General features: G+C 40.3%; 1 protein-coding gene across 1 annotated transcript in view; it reads left to right on the plus strand.

Moving 5' to 3' along the window:
• Positions 1 to 17,903, plus strand: part of BPGM (bisphosphoglycerate mutase) — a 31,087-nt gene extending 13,184 nt beyond the window's left edge. Inside the window, exon 3 of the mRNA XM_065884180.1 lies at positions 17,269 to 17,903. Within this exon, the coding sequence (XP_065740252.1) occupies positions 17,269 to 17,447 (179 nt within the window). The 3' untranslated portion in view covers positions 17,448 to 17,903. The remainder of the gene's footprint in view (positions 1 to 17,268) is intronic.
• Positions 17,904 to 19,112: the final 1,209 nt, after the last annotated feature.

Genomic DNA, 19,112 nt, shown 5'->3' on the forward strand with positions numbered 1-19,112 from the left:
TGCTTGAGAACCACTGATCTAAAAGATTCTGTGGCTTTTGTTGTCACAAGGTAAACGGAGGCTAGGGAGGGAAGAAATTTTTGTAGAAATGGTATGCAAGGTAAGTTTTTTTTTCTTTTGAGTCTTTCAAGTTAAGTAATATCATATAGACTCCAGTTTTGCTCCCGTTCTTCCAACTTTAAACAATCATTGCTGTGTTTTCAGACCTAGGTTTCCTGAATAATTGTTTTGTTCCAGTCTTCTCTTTGTTCCAGACCAGGCTTAGTCATCGACTGGGAGAAAGTTCAGGAGAAGGAAAATAAAAAGATGGCTTATTGGAGATAATTAGTAGCCTTAATTTTATTTTAACTCCTTGATGTTATGTTCTAGAAAGTACTGTGTTGTTACCTTCCTCTTAAGTAACATGAACTAAATGAACTCCTCTGAGGACTTGAGCTCACCAGTTTTGGGCACCAGTGATTGCACAGTGACACCTTCAGGGGGTTTCTCCCTCCCCTCTCTCCCTTCACTAAATAATCCCGGAAGGTTGTGCGTTTTGAGTGATCTGCTCTGTCTGGTGTTTTCCTGTCTATCGTCACTGTCAGCAGTCAGCCACTGGCGTTAGAATGCATTTCTCCAACATTCCCTTTTCATTCTGCTTTACTTTTCTATATGAGGCTGTGAAAAATGAAAAAGTTGACCTTGCACATGAAATAAGTGAAAATCGGTTATTGTTAACAAAATGAACTGATCTTTATAAGATTTTAATGTAAACCTTTTAGCATGTGTTTTTTTTCCCCCTAGTTTTTATAACATGGCCAAGAGCCAAGTCATTACTCATATACCTGACCTCCATTCATTGTGCAGAGATCTAAAATCTACAGGCTTTATTGGCTATTTAAAACATCATTGGCCAGACATGACACTTGATCTGTTTGTGTATGTGTATATATCTTATTTACTCAACTATATAAATGGTATTATTCTTCCTTGTTCAGAATAGTCATGTATTTGATTAAATATCTATATATAACTTCATCATTACTGGATTTATTATAGTACTTTATTGTTTGAAGAAGAGTTGAAGCTCCTCTTAGGACAACAACAAACTGAAATTCAGAATTTCAAAGTTTCTGCCAGAAGATGTATTCTCTGTCTCCATGCCAATTCCTTTTTTCCAGAGATGGGACTTAGATCTCTTTGTGGCCAGATTCCCTTCCCTTAAGAAAAGACCATCATCTCCTTCAGGATCCTCTTTTCTTCCCCATCTCAGCTAGGAAATCCTCCTTTTAAAGACAGTTTCCTGCTGGTTAGTACCATTTACCCATCTTCAGGTTTAGAGCGCTAAGATTATTCTGCAGCCCCGACCATAGCGTATTCTAGATACCCCCTTCCATTAGTGTGTTGGTAACTTAACCATTTGTTACTGTTATTTTTGAAAGAAATAGGAAGGTTTAACAAATGGTGGTGAAGAAGACTGCCACCATTGTAGGGATGCAGGGAAAACTACCTGTCGAGGGCAAGGTAACACATAGAAAAGCTGACTGTCTATATTTGAGGGAGGTTTTGAAACCATTAATAGTTTATTGAAAAACAATCAAATGGTATAGCTGCTTGGGAAAACAATCTGGCAGTTCCTTGACGGTGACACATAGAGGTACCATATGATCCAGCAGGTCCACTCCTAGGTACATACCTGTATTCATTTCCTAGTGCTACTGTAACAAAGTACCCAAAACTGGGTGGCTTAGAAAAACAGATAATTATCTCACAGTTCTGGGAGCTGGAAGTCCTAAATCAAAGTATTGGCAGGGTCGTGCTCTCTCTAATGACACTAGGAGAGAATCCTTTCTTGCCTCTTGTAGTTTCTGGTGTTTGCTAGAAATCTTTTTTTTTTTTTTTTTTTTTTTTTATGGCCACGCTGTGCAGCATGTGGGATCTTAATTCCCTGACTGGTGATTGAACCTGTGCCCCCTGCAGTAGAACCACTGGACTGTGCTTAACCACTGGACTGCGAGGGAAGTCCAGAAATCTGTAACGTTTCTTGGTTTGTAGATGCATCAGTGCAACCCTCCATCTTCACTTGGTGTTCTCTCTGTGTGTCTCTTCTTCTTGTCCAAATTTTCCTATTTATAAGGACACCAATAATATTGGACTAGGGCCTGCCCCAGTGACCTCATTTTAACTTGAATACCTCTCTAAAGACCTGTTTCCAAGAAAGGTCACGTTCTGGGGTACTGGAGGTTAACTTCAGCATATCTTTTTTGGGGGAATGCAGTTCAACTCATAACAATACCTAAATGAAGTGAAAACATATGTCCACACAAAAACTTGTACACAAACCTTCAAAGCAGTATTACTCATAATAGCCACAGCCACAGTGTGGAAGCAACCCAAATGCCCATCAACAAGTGATTAGATAAGTTAAATGCAGTATGTCCATACAATTAAATATTATTCTGCATTAAAAAAAATGAAGTACTGACACGTGCTATAACATGGATGAATCTTGAAATCATGATTACATGAAGCCAGGGCTTCCCTGGTTGCGCAGTGGTTAAGAATCTGCCTGCCAGTGCAGGGGACACAGGTTCGCTCCCTGGTCCAGGAAGATCCCACATGCTGTGGAGCACCTAAGCCTGTGTGCCACAACTGCTGAGCCTGTGCTCTAGAGCCCGCGAGCCACAACTACTGAGCCCGTGAGCCACAACTGTTGAAGCCCGCATGCCCAGAGCCCGTGCTCCATAACAAGAGAAATCACCACAATGAGAAGCCCGCACACCGTAACAAAGAGTAGTCCCCGCTCACCGCGACTAGAGAAAGCCCTGCGCACAGCAAAGAGGACGCAACGCAGCCAAAAATAAATAAATAAGTAAATTAATTTATTTAAAAAAGTCTGCCCTGTTTAAAAGAAAGAAAGAAAGAAAGAAAGAAAGAAGCCAGTCACAAAGGATCACGTATTGTAGGATTATATTTGTATAAAATCTCCAGAATAGGCAAATCTATATAGACAGAAAATAGATGATTTGTTTCCTAGGACTGGTGTGGAGGGGAAGAGGGTGGATTGAAGAGTGACTGCTAATATGTGCAGGTTTTCTTACTGGGGTGGCGAAAATGTTCTAAAGTTGACTGTGGCGATGGTTGTACAACTCTGAACATGCTAAAAGCCATTGTATATGTTAAGTGGGTGAATTGTATGGTATGTGAATTATCTCATTAAAGCTGCAAAACAATTTAACCAATGAGATTTAAAGATGAAAGGATTTGACATTGGCCTAGAAAGCAATAGTTTAGGGTAAATACGTGGAAGTGACAGATAACAAAGGAGATATGCATGGATGTGGAGTATAGAATAAAGAAAAGAATTAAAACACAGCTTTGACCACGGTGGGGCAGAAATGTGTTTACAGGGATTACTGAGAAATAAGCAGGCATTTATCCTCAGGCTTCATTTAACTTTTCTTCTGAAGGTCTTTTTTTTTTTTTTAATTTGGATGTACAGAACTAAATTAACTTTCAGAGATTAATGAAATAGAAGCAACCTTAAATTATAACTCCTATCCCTATCACTATAAATAGGCTATATAGAAAAATTTTGGGGGGGGGTTTTTTTGCAGTACGCAGGCCTCTCACTGTTGTGGCCTCTCCCGCTGCGGAGCACAGGCTCTGGACACGCAGGCTCAGTGGCCATGGCTCACGGGCCCAGCCGCTCCGCGGCATGTGGGATGTGGGATCCTCCCGGACCAGGGCACGAACCCGTGTCCCCTGCATTGGCAGGCGGACTCTCAACCACTGCGCCACCACGGAAGCCCCTAGAAAATGTTTTTATTTGGGGGATAATTGATTTAAAGCAGTGGTGTTCATACTGGAAGAGGTAAATTGTACAAAGAGTAGGAAGTATGTGTAGAGAAAGGTGTGAGGCTGGCAGATGCCTGAAGGAGAGGAGAAGGGAGGTGAATGGGCAGGAGACAGGGAATAGAAATGGTAGGGCTGGTGGCCAGGGAGGATGGCAGACATTCAGGGAAAAAAACTGGCAGAAAAGTCAGAATATACCACTAGGCACAAGCGAATAGCTGGGGAAGCAAATGAAGTGGAGTGAGGATTGCGGTTTGTCCATAGGAAGACATAAGAGTGGTTTGTAGTCTCAGCTCAGCCATCCTGGGGAGGAGAACAACTTTGTTCCCTTTTGGCCTATAGTACCCCCTGGTGGTACTGTTGTTAAGATTCATCAAATTCTTTGATGTTGCTAAGATTCCCTGTACTAACTTCCATGCCTCACATGGAAGAATTACTTCATGTGCCTGAAATAGACTGGACTAGATTTTAGGATCACATCATACATTAGTTGTCATCTTTTGTTTTAGGGGTCCTCTAAAGGCCAATCTCCACTAATAGAATTCTCTTGCAGTGTGTACTGAAAAATAAGATCCAACTATTCTATGTCACAGCTCTAAGAATTAAGCATAAGTCACTTTCCCAAAGATAAGAAGAAATAATGTGTTATTTCTCCCATCATTTCTGTTAATTTAGTGAGATTTCAGCCCTTTTAAAATTTATTGTAGACGTATGTGCTCACTGGAATAAGAATACTAGCATCTGTCTTCTTTTCTTGCATGTCTAACTTTTTTTTAATGTTTATTATTATTTATTTAGTTTTCTTATTAGTCATCAATTGTATACACATCAGTGTATACATGTCAATCCCAATCTCCCAATTCAGCTGACTACCACCAGCACCACCACCATCGCTTTCCCCCCTTGGTGTCCATACGTTTGTTCTCTACATCTGTGTCTCTATTTCTGCCCTGCAAACCGGTTCATCTGTACCATTTTTCTAGGTTCCACCTATATGTGTTAATATACGATATTTGTTTTTCTCTTTCTGACTTACTTCACTCTGTATGACACTCTAGATCCATCCACGTCTCTACAAATGACCCAGTTTTGCTCCTTTTTATGGCTGAGTAATATTCCATTGTATATATGTACCACATCTTCTTTATCCATTTGTCTGTTGATGGGCATTTAAGTTGCTTCCATGACTTGGCTATTGTAAACAGGGCTGCAATGAACATTGGGGTGAATGTGTCTTTTTGAATTATGGTTTTCTCTGGGTATAAGCCCAGTAGGGGGATTGCTGGGTCATATGGTAATTCTATTTTTAGTTCTTTAAGGAACCTCCATACTGTTCTCCATAGTGGCTGTATCAATTTACATTCCCACCAACAGTGCAAGAGGGTTCCCTTTTCTCCACACCCTCTCTAGCATTTGTTCTTTGTAGATTTTCTGATGATGCCCATTCTAACTGGTGTGAGATGATACCTCATTGTAATTTTGATTTGCATTTCTCTAATACTTAGTGATGTTGAGCAGCTTTTCATGTGTTTCTTGGCCATCTGTATGTCTTCTTTGGAGAAATGTCTATTTAGGTCTTCTGCCCATTTTTGGATTGGTTTGTTTTTTTAATATTGAGCTGCATGAGCTGTTTATATATTTTGGAGATTAATCCTTTGTCCGATGATTCATTTGCAAATATATTTTCCCATTCTGAGGGTTGTCTTTTCATCTTGTTTATGGTTTCCTTTGCTGTGCAAAAGCTTTGAAGTTTCATTAGGTCCCATTTGTTTATTTTTGTTTTTATTTCCATTACTCTAGGAGGTGGATCAAAAAAGATCTTGCTGTGATTTATGTCAAAGAGTGTTCATCCTATATTTTCCTCTAAGAGTTTTATAGTGTCCGGTCTTACATTTATTTGAGATATTTCTTGTTTCTTGAGGTAGGCTTGTATAGCTGTAAACTTCCTTCTTAGAACTGCTTTTGCTGCATCCCGTAGGTTTTGGATCGTCATGTTTTCATTGTCATTTGTCTCTAGGTATTTTTTGATTTCCTCTTTGATTTCAGTGATCTCTTGGTTATTTAGTAATGTATTGTTTAGCCTCCATGTGTTTGTGTATTTTACGTTTTTTTCCCTGTAATTTATTTCTAATCTCATAGCATTGTGGTCAGAAAAGATGCTTGATACGATTTCAATTTTCTTAAATTTACTGAGGCTTGATTTGTGACCCAAGATGTGATCTGTCCTGGAGAACGTTCCGTGCACACTTGAGAAGAAAGTGTAATCTGCTGTTTTTGGATGGAATGTCCTATAAATATCAGTTAAATATATCTGGTCTATTGTGTCATTTAAAGCTTCTGTTTCCTTATTTATTTTCATTTTGGATGATCTGTTCCTTGGTGTAAGTGAGGTGTTAAAGTCCCCCACTATTATTGTGTTACTGTCAATTTCCTCTTTTACAGCTGTTAGCAGTTGCCGTATGTATTGAGGTGCACCTGTGTTGGGTGCATATATATTTGTAACTGTTATATCCTCTTGGATTGATCCCTTGATCATTATGTAGTGTCCTTCCTTGTCTCTTGTAACACTCTTTATTTTAAAATCTATTTTATCTGATATGAGTATTGCTACTCCAGCTTTCTTTTTGTTGTTGTTGTTGTTTTGCTTTTTTGCAGTACGCGGGCCTCTCACTGTTGTGGCTTCTCCTGTTGCGGAGCATAGGCTCCAGATGCGCAGGCTCAGCGGCCATGGCTCACGGGCCCAGCCTCTCCGCAGCATGTGGGATCTTCATGGACCAGGGCACGAAGCCGTGTCCCCTGCATCGGCAGGTGGACTCTCAACCACTACGCCACCAGGGAAGCCCTCCAGCTTTCTTTTGATTTCCTTTTTGCATGGAATATCTTTTTCCATCCCCTCACTTTCAGTCTGTATGTGTCCCTAGGTCTGAAGTGGGTCTCTTGTAGACAGCATATATATGGGTCTTGTTTTTGCATCATTCAGCAAGCCTGTGTCTTTTGGTTGGAGGATTTAATCCATTCATGTTTAAGGTAATCATCGATATGTATGTTCCTATGACCATTTTCTTAATTGTTTTGGGTTTGTTTTTGTAGGTCCTTTTCTTCTCTTGTGTTTCCCACTTAGAGAAGTTCCTTTAGCATTTGTTGTAGAGCTGGTTTGGTGGTGCCGAATTCTCTTAGCTTTGCTTGTCTGTAAAGCTTTTGATTTCTCCATCGAATCTGAATGAGATCCTTGCCAGGTAGAGTAATCTTGGTTGTAGGTTCTTCCCTTTCATCACTTTAAGTGTATCATGCCACTCCCTTCTGGCTTGTAGAGTTTCTGCTGAGAAATCAGCTGTTAACCTTATGGGAGTTCCCTTGTATGTTATTTGTTGTTTTTCCCTTGCTGCTTTCAGTAATTTTTCTTTGTCTTTAATTTTTGCCAATTCGATTACTATGTGTCTCAGCGTGTTTCTCCTTGGGTTTATCCTGAATGGGACTCGCTGCACTTCCTCAACTTAGGTTGCTATTTCCTTTCCCATGTTAGGGAATTTTTCTAGTATAATCTCTTCAAATATTTTCTCGGGTCCTTTCTCTCTCTCTTCTCCTTCTGGGACCCCTATAATGCGAATGTTGTTGCATTTAATGTTGTCCCAGAGGTCTCTTAGGCTGTCTTCATTTCTTTTCATTCTTTTTTCTTTAGTCTGTTCCGCAGCAGTGAATTCCACTGTTCTGTCTTCCAGGTCACTTATCCGTTCTTCTGCCTCAGTTATTCTGCTATTGATTCCTTCTAGTGTTTTTTCATTTCAGTTATTGTATTGTTCATCTCTGTTTGTTCTTTAATTCTTCTAGATCTTTGTTAAACATTCCTTGCATCTTCTCGATCTTTGCCTCCATTCTTTTTCCAAGGTCCTGGATCATCTTCACTATCGTTATTCTGAATTCTTTTTCTGGAAGATTGCCTATCTCCATTTCATTTAGTTGTTTCTCTGGGGTTTTATATTGTTCCTTCATCTGGAACATAGCCCTCTGCCTTTTCATCTTGTCTATCTCTCTGTGAATGTGGTTTTTGTTCCACAGGCTGCAGGATTTTAGTTCTTCTTGCTTCTGCTTGCATGTCTAACTTTCAAGAGTTCATGTATGAAGGCTTCCTGTGGTACTTGACAAATTCTTAACCTAAAAGAAAACATCCTATTGAATTTGGATACTGACTTTCCAAGACTCCAAATATTAAGTGAATCTCCCTTACGTTAAGGAGAAAATATAGATTTTTGTTTTATAGGAAAGATTACTGGCTAATTTATTTGTGTGTATGTGTTTATTGTGTTAAAAAATGTCATAAAATGTAACATTTTAATTGCCAATTTATTTTTATAGTGAATTTATATGACTACACACCCCCCTATTTTCTGGTTAATACCTGTTATCCGTTGCAATTATTAACAGCATCTCCTTTCACTTTCAAAAGTGCCCAGCTTGGAGGATTATATGGTCATGTTATAAGAAAGTTAGCTTTCATCTGTATTAAGAATGAATCTTTGAAATGGGTGTGACCAGATTGCATATTCCCTATAAATATGAAAGTTGCTAAATTCTTTGAATTGATTACAAAAGTAAAAATGCATGTCGTTGTAGACTGATCTGATTCCTAGTCATGTTTTCTAGATATGTGTATGTAAGATTCTCCCATATAAACAGGATCTTTCAAGGAAGTGGGCAATTTTTCCCCATATTGTCCTTAAAATGCCTGATAGACTTCAAGCATCTTACCTTCTGCTAGGGAGGAGTGTGGTAACTGATAGAATCAATGACAGCATACTGTCCTATCATAAAAATACTTTATTGTAACTTTGAAGTAGGAAGAATGATGACCCAGTCACATAGCTAATTAAGAAACTGGTCTACCCTGAAGTCTCCAAGTGCCTTAAGATCTTTGACTAAGAGTATACTAGTGTTACTAATTTACTCTAGATTGTATGTACCTCAGCAGTGGAGAGTGTTGGTAGTTCCTTAGATGTTATTTTGTTTCTCAACTATTTGGTGCTATGATTTTACCCTATCAGTCAAGTCCTGCCTGACACTTCTTCCATTTGTGGGAAAGAAGACAGATGCTGTTGAAGGAAAATGAAACCCAGACAGACCTCAGATGGCTTAGCCATGATCACGATAAGTAGTTGGAGTCATGAACTCCGCCTAAACCCAGTTCACTGAGTCTCCACACACAATTACTGCCTGGGCTGTTTTGTTTTAAACTTTTTCTAAAATGTAGCCCTTCTGTTGATCTATTCTGTTCAGAATAGTACGTTGTGAGAAGCTGAGTCAAGAGTATCTTTGGCAAGTAAACCATAAAAAGGTAATTTCGTGCAACTAATTGAGTCTTACATTATTGCTTTTACCTTAACATTGTGGTCTGTGAATGACACTCCCTAGTATAGCTATACCAGGTGGCCCTTTTTTGAGCGCACACTGTGTGCTAAATGCAGTTCTAGGCATTTTACATATGTATCTTGTTTCTTGTAGGAACTAGAACAAGTCTCTGAACTCACTGGAAAGCTATGGTTCAGTATTTTGACTTTGTTCAATACTTTGTTTTACTCTGCTATTTAATGTAGCTAAGCCATGTTTTTTAAATTTCATTTGAGCAATTGTTCACTGTTTGCATTTTATTTTGTTTGTTTGTTTTGGTTTTTAGATTCCACATATAAGTGAGATCGTACGGTATTTGCCTTTCTCTGATTTCACTTAGCATAATTCCCTCTAGATCCATCCATGTTGTCACAGATGGCAAGCTTTCTTTTTTTTAACGGCTGAGTAATATTGTATATATGCACCACATCTTCTTTATCCATTCATCAGTGAACACTTAGGTTGCTTCCATATCTTGGCTATTATAAATAATGCTACAGTGAACATCGGTGTGTGTGTATCTTTTTGAAAAAACATTCTTTTTTCTTGGCCGCAACCATATGGCTGTGGGACCTTAGTTCCCTGACCAGGGACCGAACCTGCGCCCTTGACAGTGAAAGTGCAGAGTCCTAACCAGTGGACCACCAGGGAATTACATGTATCTTTTTGAATTAGTGTTTTTGTTTTCTTTGGATAAATATCCAGAAGTGAAATTGCTAGATAATATGGTAGTTCTATTTTTAATTTTTTGAAGAACCTCCATACTGCTTTCTATAATGGCTGCACCAATTTACAATCCTACCAGCGTTGCACAGGGTTCCCTTTTCTGCACATTCTTGCCAACAGTTGTTATTTGTTGTCTTTTTGATGATAGCCATTCTGACAGGTGTGGGGTGATATATCACTGTGGTTTTAATTTGCATTCCCCTGATGATTAGTACTGTTGAGCATCTTTTTTATGTGTCTGTTGGCCATCTGTATTTCCTCTTTGGAAAATGCCTATTCAGGTCCTCTGCACATTTTTTAATCAGGTTGTTTGGTTTTTTGATGTTGAGGTATATTAGTTCCTTGTATATTTTGGATATGAACCCCTTATCGGATATATCATTTGCAAATATGTTCTCCTATCCAGAATGCTGCCTTTGGTTTGTTGGTAGCTTCCTTGTCTGTGCCAAAGCTTTTTAGTTTGGTGTAGTCCCATGGAATGCTTTACTTTTAACTTGATAGTAGTTCTTAATCCCTTCAGAATAAAGAAGACTTAAAACAGATATAAGAAATATTATATAGTGAGAAAATTCCTGCTTAAGGGACTGCTTTACTGATTTGTGGCAGCATAAACAATTGCCTAACAAGTCCGGATTACAGCAGGGCCCACCTCCCACCAAGCACCACCACGAACACTCCTAACCCAGGCGTAGTGTCTAACAACACCCTGTTCCTTAGCACTCCAGACAGGTGTGTGTTTCTTTCTCTGCGGTTGGCATAGTCACTTCGTGTTTGTTTCCTGCCGGCCCACATTGAAGGAGAAGCCAGGTACTGAACTGAAGCACTGGATGTAGTCTGCATCTTGCCAGCAGAAGTGGATTGTTTAGTCTGGGTTCAAGAAAGGACTAGGCAGGGCTTCCCTGGTGGCACAGTGGTTGAGAGTCCGCCTGCCGACGCAGGGGACACGGGTTCGTGCCCCGGTCCGGGAAGATCCCACATGCCGCGGAGCGGCTGGGCCCGTGAGCCATGGCCGCTGAGCCTGCGCGTCCGGAGCCTGTGCTCCGCAACGGGAGAGGCCACAGCAGTGAGAGGCCTGCATACCGCAAAAAAAAAAGAAAGGACTAGGCAGTTTCAAGTTTGGAGTAAGAGTGGCATGCAAGACAGACTTGAGCCCTGAAGAACCGTGTGCAGCTGCACATGTAACAAGGCAAAGAAGTGACGAGGTGAAATTAGAGACTCGAGGAAAGGTCAGCTGGGACTTGCTGTGGGGATGGACACTGACCAGTCAGTCACCTTTGGTATGCTGTAGTGGGATATTTTCAGAAGTAGCAGTCAGGCCTCTCTTCTGTGAAGCAAATGCTTATCTAGTAGTGTGGCTAAGCTTTCTCTTATTATAAGTATAATTGATTTATAGAAACCTTCATTTTTAAAAGTTGTAGGCCACTTAACTATAAAATTAGATGTAGAATGGATTCTTCTCTCTACCTTATTCTAAATTAGAGGCCGTTATACTGTCATCATGGTACGTGATTCAAATAACCCATTTCCACTTGTTCCCCAGCCAATCTTTAAGTTGTACATGGATAGCATTCAAACCTAAAAGAATTCTAATTAAAAATAGGTAAGCCATATATGAAATTCAGAATCTCTTCTGTCAGCTCTTATTTGGCAATAGAAGAATACAGTACTCTTATCACAGATCACCCATCGGTGGGGTTTGGATTGTGACTAACTCAATTGGGAAAGGGAAGCGGGGCATGGGTGGAACCTCAGAGCTGAATGATTTGATCGGAGCTGTTTTCCCTCTCTCTCTGTCATCCTCAAAAATAAGCATTATGGAATTGGGGTTTCCTCTTGTCCTGTAACAGATCTGTCTCCCTGAACATCTTTCCTCCTGTTTCCTGATATTCAAAGATTTTGAGCACAGTTTGGAGAACACCAAAGAAAATATATAGACGACAAATTTAATTTGACTTTTTTTCTTAATAAGGTAATAAAGGAAACACAACCTTTAACCAAAGCTTCAACAGTAAAGGACTAGATTTAATTTGAAAGCTCAGAGAGTTCAGATTCATTCATTTCAGCTATGTGCCAAGGGTCCATTAAATCAGGTACTGCACTATTCTTGGTACAGGGATACAGCACCTGGAATTGGACATACAAAGTCCTTACTTCTTTTTTTTTTTTTTTATGCTGTACGCGGGCCCCTCACTGTTGTGGCCTCTCCCGTTGCGGAGCACAGACTCCGGACGCGCAGGCTCAGTCGGCCATGGCTCACGCGGCACGTGGGATCCTCCCAGACCGGGGCACGAACCCACGTCCCCTGCATCGGCAGGCGGACTCTCAACCACTGCGCCACCAGGGAAGCCCCAGTCCTTACTTCTGAGGAGCATACATCTCCCTTTTGATTTCCTTCTGAAACTTAGCTGGTACTGTACCTCCGAGAAAGTCCTCAGAGTGCTTTCACATATAGGCTTTAGGCATTAGCGTTTCTAGTTAACATTTTATTCCTAATAGCCTTTGTTTGTAAGAAGTAGATTCATATAATACATATAGTTGTAATATTGGATCATAAAGCTAAATCATTTCTGGATCCTAGCAGCAACACATGATAGAATTCCTTACAGTAGAACAAACATTTACTAACGTCTTGCAGCATATAAGGCACTGTTTTGAGAGCATGGGTGACACAAGGATGTATAAAACATGGTCCCTTATAATCCCGGTGGGAGAAGTGAGCATTTGCTCAGCCACTTCTAACAGAAGGCGAGTGGGAGTGCTGTATATATGTGCAGTGATCTTAATTACTGTCTGTGGTTCCTGTTCCTGCTCCAGTGACTCAGGGGAGTCATCAAAGGTACAGATTTGACTTTCTGAAGTTAGTCCTGTATGCAGAAAATGAAGTTGTTTGAATTTCTTCCTGTTTTGGCTTTGAGCTACTCGTTTGACTTACCACCAAATTTTCATTATTTCTTATTTAAAATATCCCAATCATTTAAATGGATAGCAGTTAACTCCCAGACGCTCCTACATGAAGATTCAAGAATTAAAGACAATGGTTGGGGGTTGGTGAAGGGGCAGTGTTAGAGATGGGTTGATGCAGGATTAGATGTTTCCCTTCAGAACGTTCCTGGATGCTGTATCAAACAATCTAAGCCATTATCAGAGGATGTGATATCTGGCCATGCGTTTTAACTTTCATATGATGTTCCAGTTAATGAATTTGTAATACGATATTACATAATATAGTATCGATTCAGTTTGGTTTAATCCAATGCAGATGCATTTTTCTAGCCTTAGGAGTTCTGCTTGCTTGACTCTCTTAGGACAAAGAATGTGGCTTATGCCAAAACTGAGTAATGAATAATGGCTTCATTGTGGTTTTTCCTCATTTGCTATTTTAAAAAGCCAGTCGCTTAAGTCTCATTGACTGATTATTAACCAGTCTAAGTATTTTAAATATTTGGAAGTAATTAGTCTGCTGTGTGAATGGCTTGAGTAGTCATTAAAGTGGAATGTCAGCTTTATTTATTGGAAACATTTCTATTTTTGTTGAGCCCTCCTTTCTTTATAAGTGAAACATTATAGTTCTCGTGGCCTTTGTTAGTTGGCTCTTCCATTTGGTCCCACACAAAAGTGGGTTTTTATCTAAGCCACAGGCATGAGCTTGAGAGTGGTGCTCTTAAAGAAAGGGCTTGTTAGATCTGGTTAGATCTGAGGCCATGGTCAGATGAGTTCTATGTGTGCCCCTCTCCCCCTGCCAAAGACCCAGAACTTTTTACTGAGGCCACAGACTGCAAACCCTCAACCTGGCCCATCATGATCCCAGTGTGTTAGGTATTTCAAGGGGATCAGACAAATCTGTTGATCCCTTTACTAGTCTTGAAAACATGAGAACACTTGGTGCTGGTGTCCAGTTAGCACCCAGCCCTTCACAAGGGCAGAGCATGAACACAAACATTCTCCTCTCTCCTTATGCTGTGGTGGAAATAGCCATAGACAAGTCAGACGACCAGAGTTGAAGTCCTGGAATTTGGGAATTTAAAAAAAAGGTCTAATTTTACTACCTTAACAGTCTGGTGACTCGAAGAGTTTTATTTAACTTCTCTGGATCTGTTTAGTAGTTTTTTAAACAGCTTTCTTGAGGTATAATTCACATGACATACAGTTCACCCATTTAAAGTGTTCAGTTCAGTGGCTTTTCACAGAGCTGTATTTTCACAGAGTTGTATATTCACAGAGTTACCCATCTATCACCACAGTCAATTTCAGAACATTTTCATTACCCTCAAAAGAAACTCCATACCTAGCTATTACTGCCCAGTCCTCCCATTCCCTCTGGCCCTAAGCAACCCCAGATCTATTTATGTCACTATAGATTTGCCTATTCTGGACATTTCATAGAAATGGACTCATACAATATGTACTCTGTGACTGGCTGCTTTCACTTAGCATAATGTTTTCAAGGGTTGTCAACGTTTAGCATGCATCAGCACTTCTTTCCTTTTTATTGCCAAATAATATTCCATTGCATGGATCTGCCACATTTAATTTACCCACTCATCAGTTGATGGACATTTAGACTGTTTCCATCTTCTGTCTATTATGAATAATGCTGCTGTGAGGGTTCGTGTACAGGTTTTTGTGTGGACATGTGTTTTCATTTCTCTTGGGTATATATACCTAGGAGTGAAATTGCAGGGTCCCATGGTAATTCTGTGCTTACCCGTTTGAGGAATTGCCAGACTTGTTATCCAAAGATTCCACAGGATTTTATTTTACAGTGTATTAGGATTTCAGTTTCTCTATATCCTTAGCGGTCACCTGGCTCTAAACCACGTGCTGTTGCATTCCTCTCTGGCTATCTCCAGGGGATGTGGGTGGCAGCTACTATGCGGCCAGCCGACAGATCTGACCTGAGAGGGTCTGAGGGCTTTTAGAATCCCAGGCAGTCATCTCCCAGCTAAACAGCTGGCTGTCTGGTCTGAATTTATCTGTTCTTGCCAGCTTTAGTTTGGGATGGTAATCTTGTGTAGGGTTGCAGTGTGGGGATGGGGGCTTGGCAGGGCAAAGGAGTGTTTTAGTAGCCTACCCTTTAAATCTTCTACCTAGAAGAGAATTCGTAGTACAGAAAGAAGAAACACTTGTTGGGCTATACTTTCTCATGTATGTTCTCTTTTAAGTCCATTCCTCCTGCCCCACAGGGTTTGTAATAGTGGTAGAGAAGAGTGTGTGTTTCTTTTTTTAATTAGACAGAGGCAGTGGAGGCCCAGAGAGGTTACTTAACTAAAGTTATATATTTGGAAGGGGACTAGCAAAGGAGGAGATGGGATGGGTACTTAGAATAGACCCTGACTTACAAGTTATGATCCTTTCCATTGTTTCATAGCTGTTTGAGTATACAGCTTGTGCATAAGAGTTCTTAGGCAGCTCTTCTGAACCTAGAAATGAAATTCTAATAAAGAACCACCCCAGCGGCTGAGATCCAGTGCTATGATTCTGTGACTGGTGCTCATAGTTATGACCAAAGTTAAAATGACACAGTGCATTGATAACTAACTGCTACTAACTTATTCTGCCATTCTCACCTTCCAAGATGGACCCTTGCACTCCCCTCAGAACTTGCTCTACCCTGGGTCCTTTCTATTAATAAAGAACAGAAGTATATGGTTAGAATTTAGAAGTCTATATAATAAAAGTGTGTTTTTAAAGTAGATAATTTGAATACTTTCAGTCACCTTTTAATTGGCTTAACTCCATCTTTTTAGGTCTCCTCTCTTCTCTTTGCCCATTTTGAACTCAGAGGAACTTGAAAGACATTGTGCGCTAGTTACATACACCTGGGTTTAAATCCAGCCTTTGGTATTTACTGCCTGTGTGACCTTGAGTTGTTTGCTTAACCTCTCTGTGTCAGAAATTGTTACATGGAAAAATAATGGTGCATATCTTCCTAGGATAAGTTAATACACATAAAGTGCTTAGAAGAGTACCTGGCATGCGGAATGTACTCAGTACATGTTAGCTGTTTATTGTTTTTTAAAAACACTCATAATAATAGAAACCTTATCACGACCACTGCTGCTACCATCCTTGCTACAACTCCAGCTCTTCTGGTCAAAATTGAACAACCTATGATTCAGGTTATCTACTTATTAAAAAAAATTTTGTGGGAGCGCACTGTACGGCATGTGGGATCTTAGCTCCCCGACCAGGGATCGAACCTGGGCCCTTGTCAGTGAGAGCGTGGAGTCCTAACCCCTGGACCACCAGGGAATTCCCTGATTCAGGCTATTTTAAAAAGAACTGAGGGAATTGCCTGGTGGTCCAGTGGTTAGGACTCCACGCTTTCACTGCCTCGGGCGTGAGTTCAATCCCTGGTCAGGGAACTAAGATCCCACAGGACGCGCAGCATGCCGAAAATAAGTAAGTAAGTAAGTAAATAAATAAATAAGTAAGTAAAATTTTTAAAAAATAAAAAAAGAATTGAAGGTGATTTGTCCATTACACATACCTTTCTCTCCTAGCAGTTGGGCTGTTAAGGGACAGCAGAAGAACGAGACCTGTTTACAAGGCATGTCGATCAACCTTCTTTTGATTCCTCTTGATTGTATTTCCTGAGCACCTAGGGGAGAGTTATTCCTTGACTGGGTCTAGCCCAGGGCATCCCATGCTCACTCAGTGTTGGAAAACCAGCCACTTTCTAATCAATTGAACTAGATTTTGAGGTTAATTTTAGCCAGCCTGGGGACAACATATGAAAGGAAAAAAACCGGAAAGCCCCCCTAGTTCACTTTCAGATTTTTCAAGATTGATTTCTGCGGAAAACCAGTAACACACATGTGAGCATGGAGAGAATAATTTTCATTTCTTTAAGATTTAGATAGGAAACAACCAGGAACAGTTTGCCCCAAAAGGTATTTACTGTCCTAAGATTTAATGTAATTTGAATTTCTGTCTTAGATTTTTTATAAAAAAAAACTTCTGAGGGACTTCCTTGGTGGTGCAGTGTATAAGACTCTGTGCTCCCAATGCAGGGGGCCCAGGGTTTGATCCCTGGTCAGGGGACTAGATCCCACATGCTGCAACCAAGAGTTCGCATGCCGCAACTAAGGAGCCCGCCTGCCGCAACTAAGACCTGGCACAACCAAATAAATAAGTAAATAAATAAATAAAACTTCTGGGACGCCCTTGGCTTCCAGCAACTATAGCTGGAATCCCTCACAGTACCTGGTGTGGTTCCAAACATGCAGTTAATATGGGACTAAGTGAATGTGTAGTTAATTAACTAAACACAGCTGCCTCCTGGGTTGTCTTTAATGCCTTGCTCCTCCCTGTCTTAATCTCCAGGTATCTCAGATGAAGACATTATCAACATCACTCTTCCTACTGGAGTCCCCATTCTCCTGGAACTGGATGAGAACCTGCATGCCGTTGGACCTCACCAGTTCCTGGGCAACCAAGAGGCTATCCAAGCGGCCATTAAGAAAGTAGAGGATCAAGGAAAAGTGAAACGTGCTGACAAATAAAATCTTTCCCACGTGCTAGCTAGGGATAGCTGCAGCAGGAGTGGTATGCGGTGTGTTATGGGTGCTGATCTCGCTTTTTTTTTTTTTTTCTCCCCCGCTGATTTTTCCTGATTTTTCCAGATCTAGGCTGTGGGGTAGAGTTTGTGTAAGTAACTAGGTAACATATGTTGGCCCAGATAAAGGCTTTAGGATGCCTGAGTGCTAATGTCATAAGCCTTATGCATTAGCCCCTGCCGGCCCCGTTTGAATTAGTCACTAAGTTAGTCACCAGTGGGGCTAAATCAATGTCATAAGTTTCCAAGGTGGGGAAGCAACAAGTGGAGGTCAAGTTCAAGGTATTCCTCATTCAATAAATCAGTATAGAGTGACCACTGACAGGCACTACTTCCTCCAATAAGTAGTTCACAGTTATATTTACTGAGACTTTCTAGGATGATAATAAAGGGCATTAGATAACACACTATACTTAAGTATTTATTACTAGTCTTTTCCTCTAGGGAGAGGGATGCTTTGATAGGTTAAGACCAGAGGCCCATTAAATGGGAGAGTCATGGATAGATTCCTCCAAGACAGCCAACAACAAACACCAAGGCCCTTTGCCTCATAACATTTGGTGGAATTCCTCTCTGGCTGCTAGAATTAGCAGCATATAGACAGCTATAGCTGTTCGTGTTCTCTTTTTGTTTTATTTTTGTGTTTTAAACTTTAATTTTGGGGTCTTTAAAATTAATTTAAAAATAAGTTCTGTGACTGAAAATGGTACCATCCCAAGAATTTCCATATGATTCATAAATATTAAGTATAGGCTGCTGAATTATTCTCTGCTCTTATCTTCCTATAACACAAAGAGTTGTACTTATTTCAACACATAGACATGCCTAATTCTCTAAAAATTGAAGGTCGGGTCGGGGGAAGGTAGAATATAGTGGGTGTAATTTTATTCACTTGAACAGGGGAAATGGTATATTCGCCCTTGTCATGTACATTTGTTCTTTATCTGCTGAGGGCAAAACATTATGGTACGTAGTCTATAGTATTCAGGGTAGGCCACAGACAGAACTGACTGCTTATCAATCTTAATGATATAGGATGTTTTTAGATGCTGGAGATAGGTAAGTGATCATTTCTTTAAGCTACTGCCTTATTTCAGAGCAAGTGACATATATTTCAGTGATAAAGTCATGTAAACAATTTACAACTATAAAAGCTGTTACAGATATCACCAGTTTTTCATGGTTTTCCATTGGTGGATTGGTTTATTTGTATCCATTTTATAGTAAAACTGTCATTAGAAGGAAACTAATTCTAAAACCCTTGCTACTGCTTGCTTGGTCTCTACTGATCCTTAAATCAAGACTTAGGGCATCAGCTGAAAAGAAGAAATGAACCTGGTTTGCTCACAGCTGGCTGCATCTGTGATGCATAAGGACATGGAACGTGGATGCTTGACGTTCCTGACCAACTACTGGCTTTTCTGCCGTAGTCCTTCTTTTCACAGTTCTGTTGCCTAACCAAATAACACTGTTTATAATTCAGAGATCAGGGCCAAGAATACAACTACCAGATCTTCCTAGAATTCCAAACCTATGGCTAAGCTTCAACTCAGGCCATTTTTGAACAGCTTCATCTCTGGAATTGGCATCTGAATTTTCCAGCCCAAGAAGT

Source organism: Phocoena phocoena, chromosome 9, assembly GCF_963924675.1.
Source record: "Phocoena phocoena chromosome 9, mPhoPho1.1, whole genome shotgun sequence".
NCBI classification, from domain to species: Eukaryota; Metazoa; Chordata; class Mammalia; order Artiodactyla; family Phocoenidae; genus Phocoena; species Phocoena phocoena.